General features: G+C 39.5%; 1 protein-coding gene across 2 annotated transcripts in view; it reads left to right on the forward strand.

The window, feature by feature from the left end:
- Gatad2b (GATA zinc finger domain containing 2B) overlaps positions 1 to 23014 on the forward strand; it is a 105792-nt gene that overhangs the window by 78415 nt on the left and 4363 nt on the right. Inside the window, exons 2-10 of one of the 2 annotated variants that reach the window (XM_047539709.1) lie at positions 9153 to 9488; positions 15814 to 15943; positions 16894 to 17025; positions 17319 to 17447; positions 17936 to 18106; positions 18849 to 19164; positions 21070 to 21272; positions 22519 to 22629; positions 22799 to 22916. In XM_047539709.1, the coding sequence (XP_047395665.1) occupies positions 9154 to 9488; positions 15814 to 15943; positions 16894 to 17025; positions 17319 to 17447; positions 17936 to 18106; positions 18849 to 19164; positions 21070 to 21272; positions 22519 to 22629; positions 22799 to 22916 (1645 nt within the window). In that variant the 5' untranslated portion in view covers position 9153. The remainder of the gene's footprint in view (positions 1 to 9152; positions 9489 to 15813; positions 15944 to 16893; positions 17026 to 17318; positions 17448 to 17935; positions 18107 to 18848; positions 19165 to 21069; positions 21273 to 22518; positions 22630 to 22798; positions 22917 to 23014) is intronic. The other variant, XM_047539720.1, reaches the window with a different exon arrangement.

Consider the following 23014-nt stretch of genomic DNA (forward strand, 5'->3'; position numbering starts at 1 on the left):
TACAAAGCTTTGGGTTCAATCCCCAGTTCTTGGGGGAAGGGGATGGGTGTAGTAATGACACAATGCTAATAAGAACATGAATGAGCCTTGAAAACATAATGCTGAATGAAAGAAGCCACGTCCAAAAAACCATGTATTTTATGATTTGTGTGAAGAGTTCAGAAAGGGCAAATGTAGAGACAGAAAGTAAGTTCATTGTCATCTAGGTCTGGAATGGGTAATGTGAAGGGGACAAAGGAGTGACTGCTGATGGGTATGGGGTTTGTTTTTGTTGTTGTTTTGTTAGGGGGTGATAAAAATATTCTAAAATGATTGCAGTGATAATTGAACAATGTGACTATACTAAAAACCATCTGCCTGTGCATTGTAAGTAAATTGTGTAGAAAGTGAATTATACCTTGATATTCTTAAAAAGGGAATTAATAAGGTTCATGGTTCAGGATTCTGACTTTTTATCTGATCTCTAGAAGACATATTTCCTCTTGTTAGAAATTTGTTTGTCTTTTTTTCCCCTCCCATTATAACAAGGGGGTGGGGTAATCAGCCCTTATTTTGCTCTGAACTACAGGAAGGAAGATGCTTCAAGCACACAGTTTTCTTTGCAAGAGAACCAATTAATGTTGGTAGTCTTTTCTGTCTTGTTACTTGATTCTGAATTATTGAACCCATCTCATACCTCACTTGTGAAAGGCATTTCCCTAGAGTATAGAAATCAAATTTTGTTGAGTACCTCCTGAGTACTCCATTTTTACAGATGAAATTGAGACTTGAAGAGGTAAAGGAACTTATTAAATATTTAACTTGGTAAAAGTCCGTAGCAATTTGAACCTATTTCCATCAACGTTTTTTTTTTTTTTTTACTTCATCATTGCTATTTTCTACAAGAATAATAATCCCAAATTTGAAGGTTTTGGAGAAAATCTAAATCTGTATTTAGATTTTGTTAGCATAAAAAAATCAGTGAAGCCAGGTGTGGTGGTACACACCTGTAATCTCAGCACTTCCAGAGGCTGAGGCAGGAGGATTGCACGTTCAGAGCCAGCCTCAGCAGCTTAGTGAGGCTATAAGCAACTTAGCAAGACCCTGTCTCAAAAATAAAAAAGGGCTAGAGATGTGTCTCAGTGGTTAAGCGCCCAATCCCTGGTAATCCCCCCTAGTGAAAATGGAAGGTGATGATTAGCTTGCCTTGAATAATTCTGCTGCATGAGTCGAGAAAATATTTTTAATAGACTACACGAATTAAAGCAAAGTGGGACTGGGGTTGCAGCTCAGTGGTAGAGTGCTTACCTAGCACATATGAGACCCTGGGTTCGATCCTCATCACCACATAAAGATAAATTAATAAAATAAAGATATATAAAATGTATCCTGTTTAAAAACGTGTCTTAAGATTTTGAATCTATATTTTGTGTGTGTTTGTGTGTGTTAGTTACTGGGGATTGAACCCAGGGCTTCAAGCATGCTAAGGCAAGCTCTCTTCCACTGGGCTATATCCTCAGCCCTTGAATTTGTATCTATATGAAACTAGGACAGAGAACAACAGACCCTTCTGATCTTTGGAATATCCAGACAACTGAGGAGTCCTGGTAGATGCCCTTTGTCTAGTTCATCTTTCTCATATTTCTCCACTCCTAAGATAGGGCAATTAACTGGATATAGTCACACACACACACACACACACACACACACACACCTACACACCTGTAACCCAAGCTGCTGGGGGAAGCTGAGGCAGGTGGATTGCAAGTTTGAGGCTAGCCTTGACAACTTAACAAGACCCTATCTCAATAAAAAAAGGCTGGGGAATGTAGCTCAGTGGTAGAGTGCCTCTGGATTCAGTCATCAATACAAAAAAAAAAAAAAGGCCAATTAAAGATATGCTTGGGTGAACTTAGGAACTTCCCTAAGAGTATTCCCATGGAATACTCTTTTCCAGAAGAATTATTTGGTATGAGAACTAAAACAGAATCATGTAACTTCAAGTATGCATGCAGAGTTACTTTCACTGTTTTTTTGAATTATGTAGGCTCCTAGTGGACCATCCTAGTGAGTATAGAGTTTGGTTTCAGGTATCTGTTATAGGGAAAGGCTTTGGATGACTGTTTGAAGTTCACTTACATTGCTAAAATTGGAGAAATCTCTTTTAATACAGTTGTTATAAGACAATATAGTGTGGGAAGCTAGCTCAGTTAACTTTTGAATTTACATATATATGTACGTATTAAGAATGGGGAATAGGAGAAACAGCCTTTGGGCAGGAGTCCCCTGTGTTTCTCCTTTGCTAGCAAAGCAATAAGTCTTTTTCCTTTTTCTCAAAACCGTGTCCTGGTTTTTGGATTGCCATGAGGGACAAGGACCAAGCTTTCAGCAACAATTTTGGCAACACAGATGGGACCCATGAGTAGCAACCACTCCAGCTTTCTTGGTCAGGCCTGACTCTCCAAGGAACCCCACTTCCATGCTGAAGATTCATGGTGTTGGTTAACTTGTTGAGAGCCAACTGCAGGAGTTAGGAGAGGAGTGAGTTTGCCTCAGGTCAAACCAGAAAGAGCTATTCCTCTGAGTAAAGGGAGGGACTGAGCTGCCGAAGCTCCTTTTGCTTCAGGGAACTCCCACCTTCTCTCCCTGAACAGTACAGGTTGCTCCATTGTGGTTCACTCTGAGAAAAAGGAAACTGAACTCAGGAAAGTTGTGACAGCTTTGGCTGTTTGGTAAGTCCCCTAGTGTGCACACCGAGATCCTTGATTCCACACCTGGTTCCTCTTTGTGGGAACATCTGGTCCCTCTTTCTGGGATCATCTGTGGCGCCACTGGTGAAGTGGGACTCGAGAACCTTGAGACATGTACTTCTGATTTGTTCCAGGTTCTCATCTGTTTGTTAACCTTGGGCTTGGGAATTTCCCTGTGGGTGTGTTTTTGTTCGTATCTGCTACTGCCCCTTTTAAGACATGGCCAATGCTGCATTGATTCTATAGGTAGTCTCTTGGGAAAGATCTTGCTGGTCAGTTTAAAGGTTCCCATCTGTTGGCCATGTTTTTGGGGCTTCTCTCTGGTTCTCTCTCTCTCTCTGTTTCTTTTTTGTATGATCTTGCATTTAGAGTTGGTCTGTCAGAGAGTGGTCAAGTGAGTTGAAGAAAGGGCCACTTAAAAGTCTGAGATAATGTTTTACTATAATCTGGCTTTTAAATAACTTTCTAGATTATTTTACACTCTTGCCATTGGAGTTGGTCTGTCAAAGGTAAAGTAAGTGGAAGAAATTTGTATGTGCGGGGGTCTGTCTGTTTTAAAGGTTCCTGTCAGCCCTGTTTCAGTGATCCTGTTGTCTGTTTTGTTTTGTTTTGTTTTATCTGTTTCTGGCCCTTTAAGACATGGACCAGTCTGCCTTGATCTTATCAGTCTTTTGAACAGAGTCTACTGAATGGTTCACCTATAAGTATAAGCCTGTCAAAAAAAAGTTTACTGTAACACAGTCTGGACTTTGGTTTTTCTCTTGTCTGCGTTTTTGTTTTTTGGTCTGTTACTGGCCCTTTTAAGACATGGGCCATTGCTGCATTGACCTTACTGGTAGTCTCTTGGCTGCATGGGACACCTATAGGGATAAACCTGTCTAACAAAGAGTGTTTACTGTAATACAATTTGGTCTGTGAATGGTTTTTCTGGATTATTATACAATCTTGATGTTGAAGTTGGTCTGTCAGAGGTAATAAAGTATATGAAAGAGATTCTGTATATACAGGCATTTATGTATTTGCATGATAAGGGGTCTGAACCTTCAAGAAAAGTCGAAGGTGCCAAAAGACACTGCCTCTGGTGTGCAAGGATAGCAGGGTTATCCTTAAATATGAATTTAAGAAAGCAGGGTTACCAGAAGAAAGGGTTAAAAAAAAGATTTCAATCTTTAAACTCATTGCTGGCACTCCCAGCACTCTTTCTCAGCCTGGCCACAGGCTCACTGTGATCAGCTCACTGTGGGTCAAGGATACCAGCCCTAAACTGGGGGGGAAAAAAATCCCAGAAAAGCTGTCTGAGCTGTAGAAAAAGGGCCAAAGAGAACCTGGCTTCTGTCCTGCCTTCCAGTGCCTTTTGCCCCTGGAGAGGGTAGAGCCTGCTGGCCACAAAGGATATGGCAGTAGGTTCCAGCACTGTCAGTTTATGACCTGGGGACAGGAGTAGTCTACTCCTTTAAGATCTGACAGGAGCCCCCATTTGGCCAGGAGATAGACATCACTGGGGCAAAGCAGTTCTTGCTATAATAGTATCCCATCAACTAAATGCCTGGGGAGCCTGGCAGAATAAATAACTGCACCCAGAAAAGAAAAAGAAACTAAAGCCAACCCATGTTTTGTAGGCAGCCACTGCAAAGGGATCTTTAAGGAAGCCTGGAAGGGGTCTCCTCCATTTCATATGAATATGACTAGTGTTTTTTTTTTGTTGTTGTTGTTGTTTTTTAAAGACCCAAAAGGAACCTCTGGGTGCAAGTGACAGTGGCATCACTTAAAGTTGATGGCATTGCGATAATAATAACACACAGCCCAGGCTGAGAAATATCTTGTGCTCCAACCCCTTGAATGCAACCTGGGAGATAAAAAGATTACAACCCAATTTTTTTGTGGGCTGGATTGTCCAACCCTCTCCTGGGATGATATTTGTTGTGTAAATTAAATGCACAGATAATATTCAGGACTATTTCAGAATATGAATTTAAGAAAGTGTCCCAAACTTTAGATACAAGAAAGTTACAGGTTTAGAAATATATTTTAGTTCAGAAAATTAGGAGGTAAAAGAAATGTGGATGAGAAAGTATTTTGTCTGGTAAAATAATATTCTTGTGCTAAAGTCCAAGATGAAAGGGGACACAATTAAGAATGTAAAGTTGCGAATGTCTAAGTCACAGAAAACTTGTGGAAGTTAAATCTCAAAAAGTTTGTGTTTGTGCTGGGCTCATTGACGAACACCTGTAGTCCCAGTAGCTTGGGAGGCCAAGGCAGGAGGATCACAAGTTCATAGCCAGCCTCAGCAAAAGCAAGGTGCTGAGCAACTCAGTGAGACCCTATCCCTAAATAAAATACAAAATAGGACTGGGGAAGTGGCTCAGTGGTTGAGTGCCCCTGAGTTCAGTCCCTAATACAAAAAAAAAAAAAAAAAAAAAGGTTTGTGTTTGTGATGAAATTGGATATAATTAGCACAGTAAATTAAAGTTATTTGAACTTTAATGTACTGATGTGAAGCAAAGTCTTAAACATTGATCTACTCTTTATTGATAGTTTTCTTGTATTTGTTAGGTTTTATTACATGGGGAAACCAAGTCTTAAATTGGGGTTTGTACCTGTTTTAAATGATTACTTTGTAACTAGTTAAACAACTGTACTTAGGTTATAACAATATTGTTGACACCCAAAATATATGTGACTAGGTATATGGATGCATCTGAGAACTCTTCTCTACCTAAGCCCTAAGGGTTATGTAAAAGTTTATAAAGTGAAAGTTTATGTAAGTTTACTGGCCAGATAACAAATAGGTGCTCTCTTTTATTGTATATTGTATCTAACAAGGAAGGACTACACTGTCGTTTGAAGACCTGTCTTATATCTGCTTACTTTGATTAAGTCAATTTCTGATGATTAACACTATTTTAAATGTATAAGAGATTTAAGACTATCCTTTGATTTTTGTTAACTCATGCAGACCTGCGATTATTGTTACCATATACTCTGGATTCTAAATTGTACTTTGAAAATTGTTTAGTTAAATGTAAAGCTTAAGAGAGCATTTTGCCAAGTTGGTGTTATTTGAACTAAAATTATCTGTTGCAAAATGTGGGGAGCCATCCATGTCTAGCAGAATACTGATTCTGGATAAGCCATGGGATACAGAGCTCTGACTCCCAGAAACTGGAGGTGGTGGGAGACTGTTTCAGATAGCCTAGGAGTTAGTAATCCTTTATGGGAGTGACTTACTGCCTGATGACATTCTAGTTCCCTAAGCAAATGGCTTCCCTAACTCTACCCCGTCCTGTTTCTCAAAGAGGAAGCCCTTTCTGATCCGAGCCCCTTTATCTGTATAACTATAAATAAAGGCGAAGGCCTCTTGTTAGAGGCCAGATCTAGTATGGCCCAATCCATTGCACCCCCTGCCTTTTGAAAAGAATATTGGCTCTTGTGTGTTTATCGATTAGATAAATTCATTAGTAATTAATTGATTTATCACCAGCACCATTCTCTGATAGTTAACCCTTCCCTCATCCATGCTGGATGTGGCTAAAAAACCCCCACAGCAAGAGTCTTGGATTTGTATAGAAATAACAAATTTGGTTGGTATTTATTCATGTCATTTGATGTTTTATAGCTAAAGTCACCTGTTGCCAATAAGTTACATATAAATTTTGTGTTATTCTTCACACTGGAATTAGAATTTAAATGCATTTTTGGAAGATAATAAGGAGATCCTGATCTGTATGAAGGTGACACTGTAAAACATGGAAGCATGTAAAACATGTGCAACGTTTACCACAAAAAGAAAGTTAAAAGCTCTCTTAACCTGTACTTGATTCATGTTTCAGGTGTAATGTGTTAGTTGTGAAGAGCCCCACCTTACCTGAGATAAGGGTCTGCCTCCCACCTTGCTCCATGTTTTCTTTTTTTTGACTCCATGTTAAAATGGCTCCAAAATAGACTAGACTTCAGCTCATTTAAAGTTGTGTTCAAAAGATTGATTTTTGTTATAAAGATTACCATGATCTCAGATAGGGACTGTAATATATAACTCAGTAAAGGTTCAAAGTTATAAAAATCATTTTTCTTGGTTCATAGCTGTTACACAAATTGAATTTTTTTGTGTGTGGTGCTGGGGATTGAACCCAGGAAAATTAAATGTTTTTGCTCTGTTAATTTTATTTTGTATTTTCCTTATAAATTTTATTACCTGTTAGTGTTTTGCAGAGGTACCACTTTTTTTTGGGGGGGGGGTGGTGCTGGGGATCGAACCCAGGGCCTTGTGCTTGCAAGGCAAGCACTCTACGAACTGAGCTATCTCCCCAGCCCCCCTTTTTTTTTTTTAAGTCACAGATGTACACACACTCTTTCTTTACTTACTTATTTTTATGTGGTACTGAGGATTGAACCCAGTGCCTCACACATTTAAGACAAGTGCTCTACCACCAAGCTACAACCCAAGCCCGAGAGGTACTACTTCTAAAAAATAACAACAAAAACCTAGCTTAATTTGAGATAATAAACCATCACCTACCGGCCAGATAGTGTATAATGCTACTTCAAGTACAAATACTGACTCCAATTAAATGAAAGGGGTTATTGTAAAATTATTATCGAAGTTATAACCTGTTACTCCCTCTTTAAGACTTGTGAAACTGGCTTGCTAGGTGTTCAAAACCAAAAACTTGGAGACCAAAGTCAAGGAAGTAAAAAGGCCAAGGAAAAAACAACCAACATTTTGCCCCTTGCCCTTTAAGGTAAGCCAGAACCCAGAGAACAAAAGAACCCCTGTCCAGACCTGCAACTCCCACAAGTCACTGGATCTGCTGATCAGGGAGATCAAGAGGACCCTAGAGAACAGGAAGCCAACCAGTACATATTCTGCAAAGAATAGAGTCATTGGAGACAGAAATGACCCTGATGTTTCCAAGAGAAGCCATATATGGTCAGCCAGACCCTGACCATCCTGTCAAGTGACACCACTGGTAGTGGAAAGCTAAAGGAGCCAGGAGGCTTCACATATGTCCCCAAGAATGATCTCTGAGGAATCTCAGCTGACTTTTTTTTTTTTTTTAATTGTATACAAATGGGATACATGTTGTTTCTCTATTTGTACATGGAGTCAAAGCATACCATTTGTGTCAGCTGACTCTTAAGAGTAGATAGGAATAAGGTCAGTTTTGACCAACTTGGTCTTAAACACCTGGTGGAAGAGTGTAGTCCTACATGGACATTTAAAAGAAAAAACAATAGATTCTTTTTCTTAAATGTAACTTAAGATGTACACTTGTGTCAGCCCTACCAAAAGTAAGTAAAGCTGGAGGCTATTAAGGAAGGGTTCTTGTGTGGGAATGACTTTGAGTTGCAAATATGTCCTGAGTGAATTTGAGTCTGATCTCATAGACCTACAAATCTTCCTAACTTCCTACATTGATTTACTTGATCTGTTTTTCAATGATATAAGATTTTGAATTACTGTCCTCATGGTTTTCACAGACTGGCTGAACTACTAATTGCTTTTGTGCTAAATGTTTACCAGAAAGTAATGCTTTGCTGTCTTGTTTATTGTTGACTTGGCAGGCCCTGCCCTGTTTATTATGCCTTGTCCAGTCACCTACCATCTGCCACTGTGGACCTCTGGACTGCTCTGATGCTGAATGCCCTTAACTGTACACACCCCACCTGATAAAGAACAAGGATTTTGGGTTACTTCCCCCAACTTTGCCCCCTTTCAGTGGGAAACGGTTTGGAGATGTCACCCATTTTCCATAGAACTGCAATGTAGAAATTGATGGTGGGGAATTGTAACAGTGGTCTACTTTATGCTTTGAATATAGCCCTTGCTGTTCTGCCACTACAACTTTATTTTTCATATGGATGTGTTTCTTTCTCTTCCTCTCTCCCTGCTCCTCCCTAATCTCAGGGGAAACAGGATTATCTTTCTTCCCCATCCTTGGCAGACTTATCTGTCCCTGAGTACACACCTACCATAGCAATGAAGTAATCCAGACGTGGGGGATGGTACCACAAGATCTCAGGAATGACTGTCTCCCAGATTAACAAGTGAATTACAACTGCAGAGAACATGTGGAATGTAGCCTTGAATCACCTCTTTAAAAGCCCCCTGTTCCTGCTGATGGGCAGAATCACGGCCTGGGGGACAGGAGTCCCCTGTGTTTCTCCTTTGCTAGCAAAGCATTCAAGCTTCTTTTTCCTTTTTCTCAAAAAAAAAAAAAAAAAAAAAAAAAAGAAGCAGCAGCGGGGGTAGGGGTATAGCTCAGAGATAGAGCACTTTCCTAGCATCTGTGAAGCCCTGAGTTTGATCCCCAGCTCTGCCAAAGAAAAAGATTCTTATAATTTTATCACTCCACCCTCTTCCCTTAGGGACTGTTTAAAAGACTTTACTCTGATCTCAAATAATTTGTGTTTTTCTTTCCATAGGATGGATAGAATGACAGAAGATGCTCTTCGACTGAATCTTTTGAAGCGAAGCTTGGACCCAGCAGATGAGCGAGATGACGTCCTGGCAAAACGACTGAAAATGGAGGGGCACGAAGCCATGGAACGTCTGAAAATGTTGGCACTGCTCAAAAGAAAGGATTTGGCAAATCTTGAGGTGCCACATGAGTTACCCACCAAACAGGATGGTAGTGGTGTCAAGGGTTACGAAGAAAAACTCAATGGGAATCTCAGGCCTCATGGAGACAACAGGACTGCTGGAAGGCCAGGCAAAGAAAACATCAATGATGAGCCTGTGGATATGAGTGCTAGACGGAGGTATGGCTCAGTTTAGCTACCTCCAGGAATAGGGTCTTCTCATAAACTAATCCTGTGAAAATGGAATGAATTCAAATGAGGGTGTTTTCATTCCACAGCTCTTGAAAGAAGATGTATCTGACCATGAATTCCTCTTATTTGCAAATGAACTTAGGGGCTTCAAATTTATGTAGCATGATGAGAGTCTTAGTTGTTTACCTTTAAAATGGTTATTTCTGGATAAAAGGGAGCACTAGAGGGTTGATAGCCCAATTTATATACACCTTCATTCTAATTTTATAGCAATCTTAAGAAGGAAATCAAACAATCTTTCCTTCAGATCATTCCAGAAGTTTTAGGATCTTTTTTATTATGAAGTCTCAGCTTTTATTACATCAAAAAGCATGGGCCTGGCTTTTCTTGTGTCAGAAAGGAAATTAATCTTCATGTGGTAAGTTTCTACATTCTTGCTTTGTCTGTGCCACTTTCCCTAATTCCTACATATGCATATACATCCTTTACATACACACATGCTCACTCATTCTCACTTCCACTTTCTTACACACACATTTTTAAAAAATATTAGTTGTTGATGAATCCTTATTTATTCATATGTGGTGCTAAGAATCGAACCCAGTGCCTTACACATGCTAGGCAAGCACTTTGCCTCTGAGCACAATCCCAGTCCCCCCAACACACACATATTTTTACAGACCTTTATTCTGGTGTTTGTGAAGTTTGATTACTTGACCCTAGAGCATACATTAAGGAAACATACCTGGAGCTGGCTGAGTGTTGAGTCAGCCTGGGCAGTGTATCACAGTGTAGACAACCCTAGTTTTAAGAATATTCAGGTTTTTTTTTTTTTTAAATGCTTTTATTAGTGCATTACAGTTATACATAATAATTAGGTTCATTTTGACATAATCATATGTGCATGAAATTTAATTTGCTCCATTTTAGTCCCCTGTGTCTCTGCCCCCCCTTACCCTATTCCTCTTCCTCTAATAGAAGGAAGAAAGTCTTCCTTCTATTTATTGTTTTCTTTAAATTGTTGCTTCATAGATATACATAAAAGTGAAATTCCTTATGGTGTATTTATACATATACATAACATAATTTTGTCAAATTCATTCTGCATTTCTTTCACTTTCCTGTCCTGCCACCCTCTCCCTCAGTCTCTTCCTACTCTGTCTTCATAAGATTGACCCCACACACACACACTTTGCTTTAGCTTCCACATTTTCCTTGATTTCCTGAGTCCAACTTATTTTAATAACACTCAGTTTTATTAATAGTGCAGAGCTTGGTACAGTGGCACATACCTACAATCCTGGTAACTCAGGAGTCTGAGGCAGAAGGATTGCAAGTTCAAATCCAGCCTCAGCAGTTTAATGAAGCTGTAAGCAACTTAGCAAGATCCTGTCTCAAAAAGGGTTGGGGATGTGACTCTGTGGTAAGGCACTCCTGGGTTCAATTCCCAGTATCCCCCACCCAAAATTTAAAATAATGAATAAAAAGGACTGGTAATGTAGCTCCATGGTAAAGCACCCTTGGATTCAGTCCCCAGTACACACACACACACACACACACACACACACACACACAAAAGTTCAGAAACAACTGATAGACGTGAGAATTCCTCTTATTGTTTACTTGCCCTCCAAAGACCTTGCTCACTTTGTTCTAGACTGATCCAAAGCCGGATTTTTAAGATGCTGGACTAATGGAGAAGGAAGAAGAAAGGAGTGGTTACAACCTTGTGTTTCTTTACCTTTTAATGTTTACTTACTTTGTAAGTCTTGTCCCAGGACTATTTAAACCACACCACATGAGGGAACATTATTCTTGGTAGTAATATTAAACTATTCTTTGTAAACCTCAGACTCTCAGATAAACTCCCTAATGGTCCTGGAAGAGGGGAAAAATTCTTGGAAGCTATAGGTAGTATCAGTGGAATATTATAATATTATGATTAATCTTTAGCTCTTTAGAAGAAAAGGAATTGGGTTCATATAACTGAAAAGCCCACTTACTCCTTAATCATCCTTACCCTTCTGGAACAAGTGACTAAATCCACTTCATTGGGGGAATGCTAGGTAAATTCTTCACAAGTGGAACTGAAACCCTTAAGTGCACTTTTCATAAACATTATTGCACATTTTGGTAAGATCTCAGTGATGTTGGAGTTACATTATATTGTAGATACATTGTGTGTTAAAAAGTCAGACTTGGGGTCTGAGAATGTAGCCCAATAATAGAGCATCTACTTATTACCTAGGTTTAGTCCCTAGGTTTAGTCCCGAGGACCACAGAAAAAGAAAGAAAATCAAACTGTTCTGAAAATCCAACCATTATATTAATTTTATTTTCCAATGATGAACTTTTGAAACACAGTTCTTTAGAAGCTGGGGATTCCAGGTACACAGACAGCTATTTCCATTAGCTCCAAGCTGTTCTGACAAAATTGATCGATTCCCAGGAAGAACCATGAGATAAAAGGAAGAAAAAATTTGAAAGCAGAGGAAGGAGAAATTTTAACCTGAGAATTGTGTCATACTTGCCGCCTTATATTATTTTGCCATTAGTTGGACAGGTTATAATATCTATGAAATAAGGTATGTGTGAAACCCTTATACATATTTTGGAATGCTAGCGAAACACAGCAGTTCTCTTTTTCTGTTTAGTTGGTTTTACGACTGGGGTAAGAATTAGGAGCTTTACAGTCTCTGGGAATATGCCAGGCTGAGTCATAAGTGATGTCAATAGCAAGTCGGACTCTTAATAATCTCTCACTAATACAGAAGGTTTCATCCTTAAGAAACCCAAATAGGGCTGGGGATGCATACACAGGGCCCTGGGTATAATCCCCAGCACTACAAAAAACAAACATTACAAATCATAGATACATTTGGAAAAGGAACAAAATAATTTTTTTCTCTAGGGTGTTTAAGAACTGTGCTCACTGCTTGCCTTGCATGCACAAGGCCCTAGGTTCAATCCCCAGCACCACAAAAAAAAAACTGTGCTCACACTGGGTGTGGTGGCTCTTGCCTATAATCCCAGCAGCTAGTGAGACTGAGGCAGGAGGATCAGGGATTCAAAGCCATCCTTAGCAACAGCAAGGCGCTAAGCAACTCAGTGAGCCCGTCTCTAAATACAAAAATGAGCTGGGGATGTGGCTCAGTGGCCAAGTGCCCCTGAGTTCAGTCCCCAGTACCCCCCAAAAAAAGAATTGTGCTCAGAATTCCAGGTGAAAGTTTTTAAAACTTGAGGAATAAGACCTGACTTGGGCTTTGCCTTATCTGTACTATCTAATTGAGTCTGATTGTATCTGAGAATAAATACCATTTTGGGTTGTTCTCAGGTGAAAGTTCCTGATAATGTCATACAATTCCAAAATCTCCATCCAGGAATCTCTCTGCCTTTCCTGGGACTGAACAGTCTTAAAGTAATAGTGCATTAATTTTGAGCAAGGAATATTTATTTTTTATTTTTTTCAGTGCTAGGGATCAAAGTAAAGCCCTCATACATGTACTAGACAAGCACTGCACCACTGAGCTACAACTCAACCCAGAGAAAAACTTTACTCTTAGAAACAGTTTTCTGTAATGTCTGTATCCAACCAAGACTAGAATTTTTGTTTAGTTTTTCAGAACTGGGGATTGAACCCAAGGCCTTGTAAATAGTAGGCAAGGGCCCTACCACTGAACTACACATCTCCATCTTTTTTTTTTTTAATTATTATTATTTTAAGACAGAGTCTCACTAAGTTGCCCATACTGGTCTTGAACTTGGATCCTCCTGGCTTAGCCTCCCAAGTAGCTGGGATTACACTTGATTTAGGATCACAGTTTTTTAAAGCTTCTGAACTGGGCACAGTGGTATGCATCTGCAATCCCAGCTGTTTGAGAGACCAAGGCAGGAGGATTTTGTTTGACCTCAAGAGTTCTAGGATTGCCTCCACAATATTATAGGAAAGACCCTGCCTTGAAGGGGTTTGGGGGGACTGCTTACTGGTGATGCAAACATTGATGAATCCAGGAGAGAATGGGAATTCTTCCACACCTCAAAATTATTCCCATTTTAATCTTAGGGGTAAGGGTTAGAAATAATATAGTAATGATGTGCCTTGGCACATGCCTGTAATTCTAGCCACTCTGGAGGCTGAGGCAGGATTGTAAATTCATGGCCAACCTTAGCAACTTAGATGGTGTCTCAAAAAATAAAGGTTTGGGGTTGCAGCTCAGTGGTAGAACACCCCTGGGTTCAGTCCCCAGTTCCAAAATAGAAAGAAATGATAAGTAAATCACACAAAAAAATGAATTCAGACACTTTATTTAGGACCGATCATTACTCCAAGAATTTGGGGTTAGAAAATGAAAAGCTTTTTTTCTCCCTTAGTGGTTTCTTTCTCTGTAACTCTGCATTCTTGGCTTATGGCTTAGAGTAGTCCAGGCTTAGTATTTTCTTTCCTCAGGTAAACTTAGTTGACTTTAGTAACTCAGGTTTATCCTATTGAGAAATTAAATGCCCATTCCAACCATCGGGTATCCCTTGTTCAAAAGACTTCCACAGACTGGGAGCATAGCTCAGTGGGAAAGCACTTGCCTTCCTCATACAAAACCCTCAGTTCAATCCCAGCACCACACACAGAAAGCAAGGCTTCCATGTCCCAGAAGTAACTGAGACAAGAATCCCAGAGAAATGGTAGATTAGGCATTTCATACCTAATGATCCATTAGTATTAAGGTTTTAAGTTACATGCTTAAAATAAGACTTAAGAACATATTGCTTAAATGGATGAAACTGGAGAATATTATGCCAAGTGAAATAAGCCAAGCCCAAAGAACCAAAGACTGTAAGTTACCAAAAATGCTCAGAGTGCACTTCTGCTTACGTAAAATTGAAAGATGGGCACAATTAGACATCTTATTGCTATGGTGGGGAGGTGCGTGGTTGGGAGAACCATAAAGAATGGCAGAAAATGATTACCCCCAAAATAAAGGACAGTGGTTAGCCTTGTTGGGGGCGGGGATGGCAAAAGAAAGAACTATGTGGATGCTAATTCACAATGGGTGTGGGATAGAATACAGGTACTCTGGACTAGACTGGGAAATGAAGGGAGAGGAGGGGCAATGGGGGTAGGAATGATAGTACAATGAATTGGACATTATTACTCTATATTCATACGATTACATGATCTGTGTAACTACATCATATACAACCAGATGAATGAGAAGTTATATTCTATTTATGTATGATGTGTCAAAAATGCATTCTACTGTCATATTAACTAATTTTTTTTTAATTAAAAAAAAAAAAGAAGAAGAAGAAGAACAGACTACTACAGACCTGTGTGCTTTAAGGTATTCTGCCAGTCTCAAAAAGTAGGGTCTGGAAAGCTATCTTGGAAATCACAGGAGAGTTAGAAGATGCAGTCATTAATTTGGATCTAAGGCAGTTAAAGTTTCCAGGATTCTTGTATTATCTAGATATTAAGCACTAAGTGCCATCATTCATTACTTTACAGAAACAAGGTTAACCTCAGAAACACCAAAACAAGGATTGTCTAAGAAACAAAATTAGGAGTATGAGCCAGTGTGAAAGATTTATATGTCAAAGTAATTTCTGGTCAGTTTCTTTCTGAGGGAAAGTGCTAGGCAATACTCTAGAAAGTCAGTGTGTATTTACTGCTGGAGAGTCAGTCCTTTCCCAGAAGACTGTAGACTTTATAATTGGCAATGTTCATTTCCTCAAGCCATGAGCAACACCTTTTGCCTACTCTTTAGTACCTCCTGTTAACAGGATAGACTATCATTGGAGTTTTCACATATCCTACTTTCTTATAAATCCTAGGTTAGCCAGGACCATGTTGTTGTTGTTATAATGAGCTGCTTCCTTAGCAGCTATCATCTGTACCCAGGTTAGATGGAGAAACTCTAAGGCCTTTGCACCTTCTTCCCTGTAAAACTGACTGTTTCTTTCCTGAACCTCCATGTAAACTCACAATAGCCCAATGGAGAGTTAGGTATAGGGAAAACATTTAGAATTAAAATCTTTGATAAGAATATTTATCTCTTATATCTAAAACCAGTCATTACCTTGTATCTTTGTGTCTGTATTCTCTGTAAGGAATTTAGATGAGGAAAATACCTTGCTAAGGTTTTGCTATCACATTGTGGTGATCCTAGGAGGTGAGTGTCTCATGTCTTTCCCTGGGTAAACATCAGGACAGACCTAAGTTCCCCTGGATATCATTGTTCAGTGTAGGAAAAAAAATCTCTTAACTTTTTAATGAAATCTTCACTGTTGAAAATGCTGTAATTTTTCCTTTCTTGTCTAGTGAGCCAGACCGAGGAAGGCTAACTCCCTCCCCAGATATCATTGTTTTGTCTGACAATGAGGCTTCCAGTCCTCGTTCCAGCTCTCGAATGGAAGAAAGACTCAAAGCAGCAAACCTAGAGATGTTTAAGGTAAAAAGAAAGATTTAGTTCTTGATCCTTCTACTCTTTAATTTCCTAAGAGTCCTAGTTCTGGTTTTGGTTGTTTTTTTGTTTGTTTGTGGTACTAGGAATTGAACCCAAGAGTGCTCTACCACTGAGTTACATTCCCAGCCCCCCTCCTTTTTTTTTTTTTTTAATTTTTATTTATTTATTTATTTTGAGACAGGACTTGCTAAGTTGCCAAGGCTGGCCTCAAATTTGTGATTGTCCTGCTATAGCCTCCTCCGTAGTTGGGATTACAGGCATGTGCCACCATTCTTGGCCCTAGTTCTGTTTTTCACTGTTTACTTTTTGAATCTAAATAACTACCTATTGATGAAAACTCTTTGTGATGATACTAAACTTTGGGGGATGCCCTTTAAGAGAGAACTGTTAAAATCAAGTGGGAAAGATAATTTGAAAAAGCATGTATGTATAAACCATTATACTCAATAAGATTCATTTTTGGAAAATGAAAATAAAACCTTACAATTCAAGGCACATAAACACTTGACTATAAGGGAATACCCTTTGCACTTTATCTAGAATCTCAGACTATGAAGACCTTCTTAGAGAGAGAGAGAGAGAGAGAGCGCGCGCATGTGTGGTTGTGTGTGAGAGAGAAAGAGAAATGTAGCTTTAGATTTTAGAAAATGTGTTGAAAGAAACAGTGTCTCTTCTTTGGTCTTTCTGTTTTGCCAGGAATATGACTGATTAGCATTTATACATAGTCTGTCCTTTCATTCTATAAGCATTTTTTGAGTAAATCCTGAATGCCTGGCATTGTGCATTCCCCGGGGATACAAAGATAGCAGTCCCATTACCACATCTACTTTTTATGGAAGATGAAAGTTTCAAACCTGAGAAGTACAATTATCTCTTGCAGAAAGGGATTCTGGGTATCTGCTGCTCTAACTATAACAGTCTCCATGTTTACTTAGGGGAAAGGCATTGAGGAACGACAGCAGCTTATCAAGCAGCTGAGGGATGAGCTACGATTGGAAGAAGCCCGACTGGTGCTGTTAAAGAAACTGAGACAGAGTCAGCTACAGAAAGAAAATGTGGTCCAAAAGGTAATATGCTCTAGAAATGTAGGACTAAGGGATAGGAAAAAAACACTGGTTTCAGAGTAGACTGCCTACCCCTGATAGATTTAACATTGAGGCTCATTGTCCTCTGGTTCTATAGGTTTTTAATTTCTAGGAGTTACGCATGTGTGTGCATGTGCACTGTTTTTCTCATTTTCCTCCTGGTCAACAGGAGCTTCGTACTGACAAGGAAATTTTAAAAGTCTAAAAAAATGCACCAGAGTCAACCTCTGATTATTGGCCTTTTCCACAATCTCGTTTTCTCTTGGTTCTCCCAGACTCCAGTTGTACAAAATGCAGCATCTATTGTTCAGCCATCTCCTGCGCATGTGGGGCAACAGGGCTTATCCAAGCTTCCCTCCCGGCCTGGGGCACAAGGAGAAACTCAAAATTTGAGAACATTACAGGTACGTGACACACAGTGAGATCTTCATGTTGGAGGGCCTGGCCTACCCTCTGTTTTTGAACTCTTGTGAAGATTCTAGAACAACATGGTCATGATAGAGGTGCTTTTACTACAGATAGACCTTTTGGTCCTTTATGGCATAATTTAATTTGCAGTAGGAAGATAAAACATTTCATCTTTACACTATAGTTTTTTCTTCTCTAGAGAATTTCTAGCTTCTCTAGAGAAAGGTTGATAGTTTTTCTAACTGTCCAGCCATATAGAATTAGTTTAAACCAAACAACCAAGGACTTTCTAGCCACTATTCAGCATTTAGAGAATTGAAGAATTTATCCTATAGAACCTTAGATGAAATTATCAAGTCTGACTGTGTTGCAGTGTAGGTTCTACTCAGTTTTGCATTATAGACAGTGTTTTTTTTTTTTCTTTTGTGTATCATGGAGCATTATACCACTTGTTACTAGTTCTTTTCCTCATCTTCCCCTTCAGGGTCACAGTGTCATCCGTTCAGCGACCAATACCACCCTCCCACACATGTTGATGTCTCAACGTGTTATTGCACCAAATCCAGCCCAGCTACAGGGTCAACGGGGCCCACCTAAGCCTGGCCTTGTACGCACCACAACACCTAATATGAATCCTGCCATCAATTACCAACCGGTAAGAGAGAGCCCTACTTAATGTGAAATCAGAGAAATTTTTTATTTGCTTTTCTTGTTAAAGGGTCCAAAGGTTTTTAGTTTTTATACATAGAGAAATTAGGATAACAAGATTGATTTGGATGGAGCTTGACTAGAAAACATATCCCAAAGTGGAAGCTTTGAGGAGTTATAGGAAAATAGTAGTGGAGAAAAGACATAGGTTACATAGCATAGCTGCGTTAGCTAAAAATCTACTTAAGAGAAAGAGAAATGGACTTAAGGAATAAAAAGCATAAGAATGTATTACAGAATCCCATTTTTTTTTCTCTTTTGGCTGTTAGCTCATAGACCTCATTATCCTTTTTCCTGTAAGCCAGAGTTCTCTTCCAATGAATATGTTGAATACTTTCTATTTTGAGGAAATGAAGTAGTTCAGACTAGAATCAGTTATTGTCCTCTGACAAAAAGAATTGGGGGCTGGGGATATAGCTCAGTTGGTAGAGTGCTTGCCTTGCAAGCACAAGGCCCTGGGTTCAATACCCAGCACCGCAAAAAAAAAAAAAAAAAAAAAAAAAAATTGGTCTCCTGGGCTGGGGTTGTAACTCAGTAGTAGAGCACTTGCCTAGCATATGTGAGGCACTGAGTTCAATTCTCAGCACTGCATGTAAATGAATGAATAAAATAAAAGTCCATCAACAACTTTAAAAAAAAAAAATGGTCTCCCACATACCAACCATCACTGACATCTCAATCTGTTTCAGCAGTCAAGTTCTTCTGTTCCCTGTCAACGCACAACATCCTCTGCCATCTATATGAACCTTGCCTCACATATCCAGCCAGGGACAGTGAACAGAGTGTCCTCACCACTTCCTAGCCCCAGCGCCATGACTGATGCTGCCAACTCACAGGCTGCAGCCAAATTGGCCCTTCGCAAACAGCTGGAAAAGACACTCCTGGAGATCCCACCTCCAAAACCTCCTGCTCCTTTGCTTCACTTCCTGCCTAGTGCAGCAAATAGTGAGTTCATCTACATGGTAGGCTTGGAAGAAGTCGTACAGAGTGTCATTGACAGCCAAGGTAAGATTGTTTCCTTGGTTCAGTCTCTATCTAAGCAAGAGGTTGCCAAGCCTGATTGGCATAGGCAGAGTATCACATGGTACCATGCAATATTAAATAACCTTTCCTTACTATTGCCAAACCACCTACCATCACTTATTTACAGGCTGCTTGGGAACAGTATCTGGAGAGCTCTGGGCATTTGGTGTGTTCATGTTTTATATATCTTGTATATTTTTTTCTGTATATTATTTAATTCTTTAAATGGTACCTAGCAGTGCATGAGGCCACCAGTTCAGTCCTTGGCACCAGATATAAAACTAAAAGATACCTCACATGATGTATGCACAATATGATGAATTTCTATTAGTGTGACTTTGTACTGATTTGGGTTTTTTGTTTTGTTTCTTTTTTTTTTCTAATTATGTATGACAGAATGCATTTTGACACATCATACATAAATGGAGTATAACTTCTCACTCATCTGGTCATACATGATGTAGAGTTACACATCATGTAGTCATATGTGTGTACAGGGTAATAATGTCTGATTCATTCTATCATTCCTACCCTCATACCCCCTCCCCTCCCTTCACTCCCCTCTGTCTAGTCTAAAATACCTCTATTCTCCCTGCCCCCTTATTGTGAATTAGCATCAGCATATCAGAGAAAACATTCAGCCTTTGGTTCTTTGGGATTGGCTTATTTCACTCAGCATACTATTCTCCAGTTCTATCCATTTACTGGCAAATGCCATAATTTCATTTTTTAAGGCTGAGTAATATTCCATTGTGTATATATACTACAATTTATTTATCCATTCATCTGTTGAAGGGCACCTAGGTTGGTTCCTTAGTTTAGCTATTGTGAATTGAACTGCTATAAACATTGATATGGCTGTGTAACTGTAGTATGCTGATTTTAGTCCTTTGGGTATAAACCTAGAAGTGTGATGACTGGGTCAAATGGTGGTTCATTTTTGTTTTTACGGTGCTGAGGATTGACTCCAGAGCCTTGTGCATGCTAGGTAAGCACTTTGCCAACTGAGCCACATCCTTAACCCTTTGCTGAATTCAATACAATTGAGTATTCAAACTGATATGGATAACCAAATATGATCACATAAAAACTGTAAGGCAATAATGAACCAGACTACTAATATATAATCTAGACTAACAGAAGTTATTAAGCTTAAATTTCCAAACATGTACTTAAGGGAACACCTTAGAATATAGGAATGTGCCTAGAGGACTCAGTATTGGCTATAAACAGATCATGAAGTGATGAATTCACCCTGATAACTCAAAATTGTAAATGTATATAAAACAGGGACAAGTACAGTGTGAAATAAGGAGATACTAAGAAACAAAAAAGTATTGGTCGAGCCTATAAACTCAGCTACTAGGGAAGTGGATGCAGGAAGATTGTAAGTTTGAGGCCAGTCTGGGCTTATCAAGACCCTGTCTCAAAATAAAATTGTAAAAAAGGGCTAGAGATGAAGCTTAGTAGTATAGTGCTTGTGCAAGTACTAGGTTCTAAGTTCAGTCCCCAGTACTGGTGGGGGGAAAGTGCTGGTTGAGTTAGATGGAGTCCCTGGATTGTGAATTGACACCATATTTTCTTCTCAATGTAATATACTAGGAAATCAGAAAACATGGACTCTTATCCCAGCTCTGTCAGTTAAAAGAGCTGTGTTTCTTAGCCTTAGTTTCCTTGTTTGTAAATGAGGGTGGTACTCTCCAAATTCCTTATAAAGTGATGATGTTGCAGTTCAGTGAAATAAGTTTTTTCTAAATTATAGAGTATTTTTTTTATAGAATCTCTTTAATTCAGCAGAAAAACAACTGGAAACGATCTATTTGATGAAGAGAAATAGAGGAGATAGGAAATATGAAGCCACTGATAATTATTTTTGTTGACATCTAGGCAAAAGCTGTGCCTCACTTCTGCGGGTTGAGCCCTTTGTATGTGCCCAGTGCCGCACAGATTTCACCCCTCACTGGAAGCAAGAAAAGAATGGTAAGATTCTGTGTGAGCAGTGTATGACCTCCAACCAGAAGAAGGCTTTAAAAGCTGAACACACCAACAGGCTGAAAAATGCTTTCGTTAAAGCCCTACAGCAGGAACAGGTAAGAATCCTGACTTGTACTCACTAACCATGTGAGGAGGTTTGGTTTTTCCCAAAGGGTTGTTGCTTCTAGGTTGGAGGGATTATCCATTATCCATGTGATCCCTGACAGACCTTTGGACCTAGAGATCTCAATTCCTTTTTTATTGCTCCCTCTTTGTCATTCTGTCTTTCCCATTTCCATTTGACTTTCTGATTGGGTAAGAATATAGTAACATATATGAATGAAGTTAAGAGAAAGAAACAGAAGACTTGGGAGTCTTGACTTTTCCATAACACTAAAGAAGTTTCTGTATTATCAACTTCATTTTCTCCTGGAACGGATTTTAGCCAGGCCTGGTGGTACATGCCTGTAAACCGAACGACTTGGAAGGCCAAGGCAGAAGGATTAGCAAGTTTGAGGCTAGCCTCAGCAACTTAAAAAGTCCCTAAGCATCTTAAAGAGACCCTGTCTCAGAATAAAAAGGGTTGGTGGGGTTGACTGGGGATATAAGTCAGTTGGTAGGGTGCTTGCCTCATAAACACAAGACCCTGGGTTCAATCCCCAGCACTGCAAAAAATAAATAAATAAATAAATAAAGGGGTTATGGGATATGGCTAAGTGGTCAAGCACCCCTGGCTTCAATCCCCTCTACAAAAAAAAAAAAGGAATTTTGATGGGAGGGATTTATATCTGTGTAGAAATCTTTCAGAGAATTAATTATCTGTGGTCCATACTTGACAAATAAATGACAAAGGAAAGAAAAGATTATGAAGTAGCTCAGTGAAGAGTAGTTGTGTTAGAGTGTATAAGTATCTCCTATAATAGTTATAGAATGAGAATATTTTAGAAAAGGAAAATGTATTGGGAAGTTGAGATCCTTTTCACTATCCTATTTCCCACTTTCAGTATCCATTAGAGTCCTTTGTTTGGGTAACATCATGGACCTTCTGGAAAATAGGCAGGAGGTTAAAAATAAAACCTCAGCAATTCATCAGAGTTAATTACATTAGTTAGCTCATTGCTACCACCCACCTTCCTCCAGTTACACTCAGAGATCCAGCTTTCCTAGAGAGAGGAATCCCTTAATCAGTGAAGCATGTAGGTTGCTTGTCACCAGGGATCTCAAAGTAGCTACCCCACCAAACTCTTTTTCCTTTTCCATATCACTTCAGCTAACTATAAACAGTATAGATAAGACCTCTAGGTTTTTTGATTAGGAAATTGGGTGCTGTCCTGCTCAACTTGTTCTGGTGACTCCCAACAGGAAATTGAACAACGATTACAGCAGCAGGCAGCCCTTTCCCCTACTACGGCTCCAGCTGTGTCCAGTGTCAGTAAACAAGAGACCATCATGAGACATCATACACTTCGGCAGGTGAGGAACTTTTTCCCGACTGATTTCTCTTGAGGGTTTGTCAACCATTTATACCCGTTTGTCCTTCTTTCTGAGGGAAACCATACTGTTTTTCTCTACTCCTATCTTTGCCTCCCACTTAACCTTCCATCATGACAAAGTTGTATTAACTGTCTCCTCATCATTGCAGGCTCCACAGCCCCAGAGCAGCCTCCAGCGTGGCATACCCACATCTGCCCGCTCCATGCTTTCAAACTTTGCACAGGCTCCCCAGTTGTCTGTGCCAGGTGGTCTCCTCGGTATGCCAGGTAAGAGGGGCTGCTCTGAAAACTTTGCTAGGGGGTCAGCTGATTAGTACACAATTCTTTAGTAGCCCTGTTAGGTAAATTGTTCCTTCCTTTGCCTT

This window comes from Sciurus carolinensis, chromosome 1 (assembly GCF_902686445.1).
Source record: "Sciurus carolinensis chromosome 1, mSciCar1.2, whole genome shotgun sequence".
NCBI classification, from domain to species: Eukaryota; Metazoa; Chordata; class Mammalia; order Rodentia; family Sciuridae; genus Sciurus; species Sciurus carolinensis.